This window comes from Nestor notabilis, unplaced genomic scaffold, assembly GCF_000696875.1.
Source record: "Nestor notabilis isolate BGI_N333 unplaced genomic scaffold, ASM69687v1 scaffold18865, whole genome shotgun sequence".
Classification (NCBI taxonomy): domain Eukaryota; kingdom Metazoa; phylum Chordata; class Aves; order Psittaciformes; family Psittacidae; genus Nestor; species Nestor notabilis.
In genome coordinates, this window is record NW_009929141.1 from 1 (window position 1) to 11267 (window position 11267).

The following is an 11267-nucleotide window of genomic DNA, read 5'->3' on the forward strand; positions in this document are numbered from 1 at the left end:
GGATGGATTTCATCAGGTCCCATGGACTTCTCTTCAGGTTTTCTCTAAAAGCAGCTTCAACAGCATCAACTGTCCTCTAACTTTCACTTTGCTTTTATATTGCTACCAGGTACCTGTACCAACCAGAAATTTGATGATGCTATCAAGAGGAATGGTGAAGTTATCGAGTCCTTCAAAGAGATGGCATTAGATTGGAAAGTCCCAGATCCTACCAACAGATACTGTAATCCAGGTGTCTCAGAACCAGTTGAGATTGAAGATCATCAGCACTGTGAGCCTTCCAATCTGTGTAAAATCATCTGGTAAGGCATCTTGAGAAAGTGCCAGAAAAATAAGTCCACAAGATAATTTTGTGCTTCACTACATCGACTTGGGTGAACTGCTTATAAGAAATGATGAAAATATGCAGTCTAGCATACCTTGAAAAACTGAGCAGTAAAATGATATGTGAATGTTCCTGAGTTTGGCAAACACTTTTCAGCTGTATCATCAAAATCAGTCCTCTCTCAATAGTGTCTGCTGCTTGGCACTCCCCCTGCCTGTCATTTCTGGAGAAGCCGACCAGGAACTAGCTATAATTCTGTATCTGAAAGCTCTGGACAAAAAGGAACTCAGTCAGAATGTAGTAAGCAGGTGTGTGTGTCTGTTCTTTAAGTAATTCTGTGGTTTAAACCAGGATTGCCAAACACACTAGCATAAAAATGTCAGCATATAAAATTATAGCTGTGAGCTGTTCAGAAGACTTTCCTTCGCAGGTACTAGTTCAACATAAATTGCTTCCTTTCAAAGCATTGTAAAGAATGGGAGGTAAAGCTCACTCTTAATTAATCTGTGTGGGTGTATAGCCTGTCAGAGCAATTTGTAGTTGTATCTTTACCCTGAGGCCTCTGGGTGGGGACAAGTTTGGTTGTGAGTTGAATTCTTCTTTGGAAGTGGCCCAACGAAGTGAAATGCAGTGACTGTCTTCTTGCTTTGCAAAGGAACTTGACCGAGTGCCACAGCGTGGTCCACCCACAGCCCTACTACGAGGCGTGTGTGGCCAGTGGGTGCTCAGAACGGCACCCCAGCTCTGAGTGCCAGAGTGTGCAGACATATGCAGCGTTGTGTGGGCTCCACGGGGTCTGCGTGGACTGGAGGAGGCAGGCGAATGGGCAGTGCGGTAAGCCTGGAAAGACCTGCTTGTGGTGAAAGAGCTCTGGTCTGTTCTTTCCTCACCTACACAACTGTTTGTGTTCTCCCACATCGTCAGGCTTCAATCTTTCCTGAGCTGCTCTGGACCTGAGAAAAAGCAGGAACAAGTCAAAGAGGTTGTTCCAGTCCAGAACTGGCACAAAACAAGTGGGAAATAGGCCCATGGTCTCTCCTGAGCAGCTCAACTGAGAAGCCCTGTGTGTTACCTACCCCTGCGTCACTAGATGGCAACACACAGCTTCTCCGGGAGTGCTTTGCCCTGCTCAGGGGCACCCAGTCATTTAGGGGTAAGCACTACTGCACTACCACAAGCAGCTTGCTGAATCCATCGGTCCCCTCTTGCTGAAGCTGCAGGGGACCCCCTCGCTAGGCAGAAGCATGGGCTGTGCAGACTCATGGGGCAGGCCATGTTACTGTGTGCAGTTCATCCCTTGTGCAAAGAAGAGTACACATAGGTCTGGGCTTTCTAACCTGTATGTTGTAATGCTCCACAGAGGCCAGCTGTTTTCAGGATCAGGTATACAAGCCATGCGGGGAAGCAAAAAGAGACACTTGCTTCAGCAGGTGGGTCATTTCCTAAAGGCACTTTTTCAACTCCATACCTTGAAAATTGATGAGGAAGGTTGGAAGTTCACATTCCCCTGGGAATTAGGTATCTGATTGCCCTGGGACACATTTCTGCCTCTCATTCATTCCTGTTTATATTCTAATTTTACAGAGGAGTCATTACAGAAACCCTTCCATCCCAAAATAACACACCAGTGTTTGTTGAGGGATGCTACTGTCCTGATGGAAAAATTCTGCTGAATGATCATGATGGCATTTGTATTTCCGTTTGTGGTAAGAAATAATGTAAATCGTGGGATGGGAAGGGGTAGCAGCTTGACTACAGGTTCTGCCCCCCATACTGGGGAAGTTCTGGGTACAGAGGAAATGGGGGAAGACCAGTTTCTGCCTGCTTTATGCAGAAAGTGGAACTTTCAGAAGAACAAAGAGGAGGATCTTTGGATGCTTTTTGGCACACAACCTGTGACTTTGCACTCTGGATCTCTCTTTGGCTGTTTCTCAGATTTCAAGACCTTCCTTCTATTCCTGTCCTCCTGCTTCTGCTGTTTTCCCCAGTTCAGTTACCATTAAAGGAATCTGTAATTAATTTTATAGGTTGCACTGCACAAGATGGGTCAGTGAAACAGGTAAGAAAAAAGAAAAACACTGTCTTTGTACTGTATCTGGCTGATGTGACCTATAAAAATGACTGCATGGGTTTCTTCTTTTAATCCTAAGCAGTGAACTGCAAAAGCAGTTTGCGGGAATTGCTGTTTCCTGGTAGAACTACCAGACTTCCCTTCTGGAAACACATATGCCTGCAAAGGAAGGTGTCAATTAATAGTATCTTTTCTTACTGTTCCCTTCTTCTCCCTCTGGGATTTGAACTGTGATCTTCATACAATATAAACTAGGGTAGTTCAGCCCTACATTGTCTTGAAGCAGGCATTCATTAATATAATGCTTCTAGTTTTTCTTTCTGAACTACTATCCCTATTGTTTACACAGCCTAGAGAGGCTTGGGAGCATGACTGTCAATACTGTACTTGCGATGAAGAGACCTTGAATATCTCTTGCTTCCCCCACCCTTGTGCAAAATCTCCACCTATCAACTGCACTAAAGAGGGCTTTGTACACAAAATTAAAACACGTCTGGATGACCCATGCTGCACAGAGACAGTCTGTGGTGAGTAGATAATTCAGATGTCGTAATGTGGTCTCATTTGCCTTTAGCAGCAATCCTCAAGTGAGATCTGGTACCCCACAGGTACCAGATTCAGATAAACACACTGGAGAGGTCATTTCTTCCATCGACATGTCAGGAGCTCTTGCTATCAGAAAAGACCTCTTCTGGTCTGGCTTGTATTCTAAACTAGTGCCATGATCCATCAGACATGTTGGAAAATACCCCTCAGACCATTGGGATGACCAGGTGCTTCAAAGAATCCTCTGGGTCTTCTCACTTATCAGATTAGAGGGCGATTCTTCCACAGAGATTCATCCAGTAAGGGAGAATGTTCTTATCTTTCAGGCTCCCCTCAGGCTTCCTGTGGAGGTTCTTGATATATCTCTGCCCTCACCTTTCCATTTGCATCCTTCCAGTCCCATATGCCCACTACAGCACAGGACCTCCTCATCAACCTGTTCCTAACCCTGGCCATTCCCAGTACCTATGTATGCAGGACAGGGGATCCTGACAATGGTAGTGAGATGGTTTTCTGTTCCTCATCTCTTCATGTTGCCAGGCATAGGTCCATTAGGTTTCTTGGATGCCTTGAAGGGAACAGTGGTCATTGTCACGGTGCTTTGCCTTGCATGTCCCAACCTTTACAACTTCTGCTCTCATTCACTGCCTCTTCATTTTTATCACACTCTGGCTCATTTATCTTTACCCCAATTTGTTTCTCTGTCACTTCTTTGATGTGAAGGTATTTATTTTTTCAGCAATGACATCCAGTGGGGGAAGAGAAGCAGGAACAAGGGCCAGAAGTATATGTCCAGGGAAGAGCTTTACAGTAGAGCATGCTTAGAGAAACTTCACCTGTACATGTCCCAGACTCAAAAAATGTGTGGTTCAAGAATCATCTATATATACCCAATTTCTTAGATGTTCAAGCTTCATGTGCAAGTAACACTGCTGGATGGGATGCTTTGGCTTACTTTATCTCTGTTGTCTATTGCAGAATGTGATATAAAAGCCTGCATTATCAACAAAACAGGATGTGACTTAGGCTTCCAACCAGTGGTTGCTATATCTGAGGATGGTTGCTGTCCTGTTTTCTCCTGTAGTAAGTACCATGTTTCTTTAAGGTGTTCTATTTATTCCTTGAACTACTTAGTTTTTTTCTAAATAAGTCAAAATTGCAAGCAGTATCCTCTCCCCTTCTCTCTCAGCTTTTACAACTGGTGTTTTTTGAGAGGGAGGTGGAGTAACTGGTGCAGGTTCTCTTTAGCTAGTATTCAATGAGTGCAAGTTATTGGTCAGATACTGAATGTCAGCTACATCGAACCCATCCAGAAGCTCTGCTGACAAATTATAATTCCAGATTCACATACCTGACTCAGTTTCTCATTGGCTTTGCTACCAGTAAGGTGGTTAACAATAAAGAAAAGCTCAGTCAATTTCAAGTATGGGTAAAAATCCATGAGGTAAATAGATTTTCCCATATGGAAAATACCAGGATATAGAATTATCCCCCACTTCATGCATAACATCTGAACAGATGTTACATGTGGGCTTCCAAATAACAATAAGCACTATGTACCAGTTATTTTTTTCCCCCTTTTATGTGGTATATTAAGGCTACTGAGTAAGTTCAGTTCTATGTCTCCTCTAAATCACTCACAATTCACAGATAAGAAGAATAACTGTTTACATCATTCCTAGCAAATCCTTTTAATTTTACTTTTTCTTACAGTACCAAAAGGTGTATGTGTTTCTGAAGGAGTTGAATATAAGGTAGGTTTTCTTCCAGATATTTCTTTCCACAGGTTAATGCTGCCTGAGTCAGAATTTTCTGAAGTTTTCTCGTCCACACGCACATAAAAAGTAGGATTAGAATGGCCCATAATTTTTCCCTGACAGTATGCAGTATTGTAACTGTTCCTGAACACGTAATGCTAGAGACCAGTAGCTTGCTTACTAAATGAGATTTTGCCTATATTTTAGAGTCAGTAAGTCAGAATTGTGATTGAATACAAATTTTGAATCTCATTAAATGTTGTAAGATTAACTACTAGGTCAAACTGAGTGAAAATTGATGCATGGAATTTATTAGATATTGTAATAACTTATTTAACACTACTGATGCACTTGGGAGTGTCAGCTTTCTGTTCATTTTGTGTTACTGGCAGTATGAGGTTTTAGAGATCTGGAGGTACTCATTTCAGGAAGTTCTTCCAAAAATAAATCAAAAGCATAACATTCAGTTTTGATAGTCTTGGGGATGTTGTGTTTATTCTAGAACTCACTGAATTCTTGCCATGGCCTGTCTCCTCTCTCTTCTATATTTCCAGCCTGGGGCAATGGTGTCTAAAAGCTCTTGTGAGGACTGTGTGTGCACAGATGAACAGGATGTTGTGACACAGACCAACCATATCCAGTGTGTTCCAGTGAAATGCCAAACCACCTGCCAGCAGGTCAGTGCTGCACACTCAGCCTCCTTGACCATGACCAATGGCTGTTGAGAGGATGTACTGTAAAACTGGCATAGAATAACTGCTTCCTCACTGAAAGATAACAGGATATAATCTTCTATTAGATTTTTTGTAAAGTCCTTTTCAAGATGGTGATTATTTTTGATCCAGCATATTTAAGAGGTCACCCTTGGAGAGATGCCCTGGAGGAAGATGGAGGAAGAACAAGGGCAAACTGACTGCTGAAAGACAACTTTATGCCATTCTATTGGTGTTGCCCATAGTCAGCTCAAAACTTAAGATTGTAAAGAAACTGCGCAATAGTTCATATATTTTCAGATAGTTCTGAGTACTCGTGAGCTGAGAGTTTGCACACAAACTGTTCAGTCTATTACTGAATGTGAGCAGAGTGATTTCTTCTCCATTCTTGCCCAGATAAGGCCAGACCACTGCTAATCCTACAAATGGACAAAACCATTATCCTTTATCCTGAAGCCAGCCACACCCACCAAGAGACCAATGGATACCTAGAACACAGAGGAGGAAATAACTGATGCATGATCTTCACATGTCTGACAGCAGCATTTCTTGCGGATAATCATATCAGATGAAGCACTGGTGGTAGATTGTGCCAGTAATCATACACTGAATGAATTTATTTGGCCTGACTTGTATGTTAGCCAGAAGAACAGCCAAAGACAGAGTCTTGATGGTAACAGCTATACCCAGAAGTCACTATTCAATAAGAGAAAGAATGACCAACTCTGACTGCCAGACTTACAGTTGTTTCAACAGGTTTCTAAAAACAACAGAAATGAAACCTAAAAGTTGGCGTATTTCCTCTGATATCTCCATTGTGGCGCTGATCCAAAGGTGTTTCATGAACAAGACATCAGGTAACATGACTAAATGCAAACTTTATTCCCCCAGGGTTTCCGCTATGTGGAAGAGGAGGGTCAGTGCTGCAGCCAGTGCCAGCAAGTGGCATGTGTGGCAAATTTCCCATTTGGCAATGTGACCATTGAGGTAAGTACTCCCCTGCTCTGCACACACGGCTGGATTATCAAAAAGACCTCAGCATTTTTTGAACCAGTGTCACATATTTTGAGGCTGGGAAGACCTCTAGGAGATTTAAAAGTGTATTTCCAAAGTAAATATAGATGTTTATACAGCTGCTCTCTGCTATGCTGAAAATTATGCATCTCTGGCAGAAATGGAAATCAAGTTACCCTACCCTCCTCCTGACATGCCTCCTGACAGAAAGAATTTGGAGCAGATGGTGACACTGTGTAATACTGGTCTTGCAGAGATGCATGAGCTGGCTTCACATCATGCTGCTTTGATCTGAAAATCTGTCCTTATCTTGCCCTGGAGATACAGGGTTAAATAGTATGAACGACCTGATATAACTGTTCTACCACTAGTTCTGAATTTGCTGAGGCAGAAATCAAAAGTGGCATAGCTGCTGTAGCGTAGTGTAACTTGGTAACACACCCAGGTAATAATACGTCATGTCTTGTGAGCACAATCTTGTGTAGACATGGACTGAGACTCAAGGCTAGCTCTTTGGTTTTATTGCAGCCTGCTATTCCTGTGAAGGGTTAAGGACGCTGTGACAACAATGCTATCGCTTCTCTGGTTGCTATTGCATTCTGCATCTTTTCCATTTCCATTTCATCTTTTTTTCCCTGATAATGTTTCCACGAGTAGGCTTTGCATTTATTTATTAACGTCTATTGTAAAAGACTTCTCTCCTCTTTTACACTTTTTACTTTTCTTCCATCTATTAAAAAACTGTTGAAATCCTTTAAAATATTTATTTTTCTTTTGTGTATATTTTATTCCACATACATTAGCACACCTACCTTCTGGCATTTCTGTTCATACCTCTATGCTCATTCTGCTACCAGCTTTTCATTCTTTCCACCTAGGTGGCCACAGAAGGGATTTTGCATGGGCTAGTAGTAGTTGAAGCCAGTACCTTATTTGCAGATATGATTCCAGATATCTCAACACTTTCAGAGTGATATGAAAAACCTGGTGTTTCTGCCAGTTCATCAACTGTAGTATTTCTGCATTATTCTATTTTTATTGCTATACTGTATTGGGTTGGGTTTGTTTTGTTTTTTGGTTTTTTTTTTTCTTCCTGTTTTTATACAGGTTGGAAAGAGTTATAAAGCTCCATATGATAACTGTACTCAGTACACGTGCACTGAATCAGCGGGCCAGTTTTCCTTGACTAGCACAGTAAAGGTCTGCCTACCATTTGAAGAATCAAACTGTGTCCCAGTAAGTATTTTACAGCCAGAAAAAAAGACTTCTGCAATGAGCCCTGCTGGTCTGGGAGTTTTCTTTACTGTTTTGTATGAGCTACTTCAGTATTTCTTGATCTTTCTGAGCTGATCATCCTTGTTTGAAGGAAATGTCCTTTTTCAACCCTGAATGGAGTGTCCCATGGAAGTAAAAAAAACTGTTTACAAACAACCCACATATTTTACTTGTTGTGGGATAAGCACTAGATTTTGAAAGAGAAGATTATTGGGGCAGTTTTTCATCACGTAAGAAACACCAGTGTTAAGAAATGCAATTGAGCAAAAGGTAACTCACAATGGACCCCTGAGGGAACCAATGTCTTCTGATACCTGGTACATCATTAAGCAAGTAAGTGGTACCTGAATGAGCAATTCATGCCCTGGCTTTCAGCAATTAGAGGCTTCCAGTAACTGTTGTAGGGCTTCACAGCTGATCTGAAAACCAAAGCAGGGACAAAGACAGCCATTAACCTGAATCAGGTTTGGGGCAGGTTCTGCTTAGGTCAGGCTGTTCAATTCCAAGATCAACTGTCATTCCCTGAGGCTTGGGGTTTTGCACTGGCTTCAATAGGACCTACCTAAGGTCAGGCATGTGTAACAGAACATTCGACCTGGCTTGTGAGAGCATATACAGTTTTAAGAAAATTCACTCCCTTCCTTGCTTGTTATTTGTTTGTTTGATTGGTTTTTTAAGCAGTTTTGTATATGATTGGTACACGACTAGGTCTGATGTGGAATCTGTGTAGGTTAGAGATGAGGGAATATACCTGAACTCTCATAGTTGCTGCTAGCTGCTTAGAAATTTGTGCATCTGAACTATTCTGGTTATGTTTGCTTTCAATACAGGGGACAGTTGATGTGACTTCAGATGGCTGTTGTAAGACATGTGAGTGCATCAAATCACTGATTACCTACTCCAACACTATTAGGTTCTCCCCTGCTTGTAATCCTGTTTCTGCATGCACTGGGAGTTTCCAGTTACCAGTCTCAGGACTGTTCTTACAGCAGCAGTGCGGTTTTGTACCTCACAGCTAGGCTAAAAATTCACTCACTGCTGAGGCTAAAAATCTGCCTCATTCTTCCAGTGGGGACACTAAAACTCTTTGATCTCTTTTCTGTGTTAATGCCTCTTTGCACCGTCATTTGCTTCTTTGGTTATGCATTTGAACTGTAAGAATGTTTTAGTAGTCTGATCTGCCCTTGGTTTCCTAGCAGATACCTTTCAAAACATATACTCCCCAGTCTGAAGAAGTCTAACAGAAGCGGTTTCACTCACAGGTATCGATCTGCCGCATAAATGCAAACGCAATGTGAAAGAGCAGTATATCGTCCACAACAACTGTAAATCAGCTGCTCCAGTCCCAGTGCCCTTTTGCGAAGGGACGTGCAGTACCTATTCTGTGTAAGTAGGAAACCTTTCTCTGCCCTTCCCCATGTCTGGTGTTCCTGGGTTCTTGTTGCTAATGGGCTGCAGCTGTTCGTCCCCTTCCTGCTGTTCAGAAGAGCCTGGTTGAGAAACTGGGTGTGCAGGAACAGCAGTCATTAGCAATGTCTTTAGTGCCTTAGTTAGGAAAATAGATCCCTTTGAAAAGACAACTAGCTGTTCTTAAACATGTTCTTACGTGTTTTTTTTTTAACAGCTCTGGTGCTTAGTGGAGTCTTTTCCTGCTCTTTGGTTTCTGCATGAATTGCTTCTTTCTGTCTTGCCAGAATGGGCCTCATCCAAAATCCACTGATGTTACTGGGATTTTCCCCATTGATATCAAAGGATCTGGCCCTGCATGGCTAATAGCATCCTGATAAAATATGCCATGAATAAGCAGAAAAACAGATAGGAAATTTTGTTCCTCTGCTTCTTAGAAGTATCTCCATTCGGAACATAAAATATGGATGAGTTTGTGAAAACAACACGCAGCAGACTGATGTGCAAATCTCATTTCTATAGGTATTCCTTTGAGGCCAATGAAATGGAACACAAATGCATTTGCTGCCATGAAAAAAGGAGTCATGAAGTGAAGGTGGAACTGGTTTGCTCTGAGCATAAGACAGTCCAATTCACATATATTCATGTAGATGACTGCGGATGTGTGGAAACAAAATGCCCAAAGAGGAGAACATGAGCATAAACTAAAAGAAACATTTCAGATCCCATTTAATGCTTCCCTAGCAAATGCTTCCCCTATAAAACAACTGTGAGTAACCTTCAAATGATCATACTTCACTCTTGTTCTTTTTCCTTTTAGTATTATATGCAGTTATGGAAATTAGCTGAAGATTTTGCTCTAAATGCTTGTAGAATAAATTGCATTTGAAAGAGGACATGTTCTCCTGTTTCAGTGATGCTGCTAACAGGGCAAGGTGGCTAATCTTTACATCCCATAGTGGTGTATAAACCAAGGTTATTACAAGACACTCTAGAGACAGCTGATGCCTTTCAAAAGTCCTGTCTGAAGAGAGTGCACATTATAAACCCATAAACACATGCATCACTTCATTTCCCTTAGAAGGGAACCCACAATCATTTCCACAGCTGCAGTTCAGCCAGAGGGGCAGGACTCAGCTCAGAGGCACATTTGCGTTCTTCTCCCCAGTGGTCCTGAACCTACTTTGGCTGTGACTCTGGGTCACTGGAGGAAAGCAAGGTGTTTTTTTCCTTCTGCACAGTGACCACAAGGAGCATAAAAATACAGTCTACATATACACTACAAAATTACTGTATTTGTACCCTTACGGTGAGTCCTTATCTCAGCAGTATTTTTTATTATTTGTCAACATCAAACTCTGAGCTGTGTGTGTGAGGTGAAAGACTGATGTTAGTCTCACTACTGGTTACATGACTATGATTTGTGTTATGAATGATTGACTCCCAGCTAGCATGATGCCAATATCTTATGTGGACAGAGATCAGAATGGTCCAACAATACCTTCAGAATACACAGGGAAGGCAGATGTTTCTGCTACATGGGTAGTTTGGTCTTTTATGACTTGAAAGAGAACTGACAACTGTGAGTCCTTTCTTAGAGAGCAGTGTCCTGCAGCCTGCTTTGTGGGGGCTCTTGGGAATTGTTCTCAGGAGAATGCTGCAGCTATTGAGCCCCAAGTTATCTTTAACATAATTCTTTTTCATAATAATAATTTTGACTGATATTGGGTTCCTTTCATGTATACTGCTTCATTATGGTGTTACTGATTTTAAAATTGTGGGAATCTTTGACAAAATTGTGGGAATCTTTGAATAGGCACTGGAGTTGAATGGTATATTCTTTTCTCCACTCTCACCTGAAAGTCCCATGCTCATTGGGTCATAATTGTATTGCAGTAGGGTAGTCTGTAATATGCCTCTGCAGGACTTAAATTGTTTCAACTAACCTGTCCTCCAGCTCATTCCTGGAATGATTTGTCTCAGCCTAAGACTGCTGTAAAAGCCCTTGGAAAGTCACCAGTTTCTCAGCCCTGGATATTTTGAGAGTGAGGGTAGCCAACTTAGCTGAAGTCGGATGAGGTGAATTTCATCCCTTGTTTTTATTCTATTTCCTTATAAACAATAAAAGAGATGCTGGGTGTACCTAACAATCACAGTGG

At 41.8% G+C, this 11267-nt stretch overlaps 1 protein-coding gene across 1 annotated transcript; it reads left to right on the top strand.

The window, feature by feature from the left end:
- Positions 1-109: 109 nt before the first annotated feature.
- Positions 110-9993, top strand: LOC104405999 (mucin-5B-like; the record flags this gene model as incomplete). Its single annotated transcript, XM_010014857.1, has 14 exons — positions 110-302; positions 981-1159; positions 1686-1755; positions 1910-2031; positions 2353-2384; positions 2746-2923; positions 3921-4025; positions 4656-4696; positions 5254-5376; positions 6304-6399; positions 7534-7662; positions 8532-8571; positions 8964-9087; positions 9631-9993. Coding segments are annotated over 14 exons (1607 nt in total), but the record flags the coding sequence as incomplete, so codon positions are not given.
- Positions 9994-11267: the final 1274 nt, after the last annotated feature.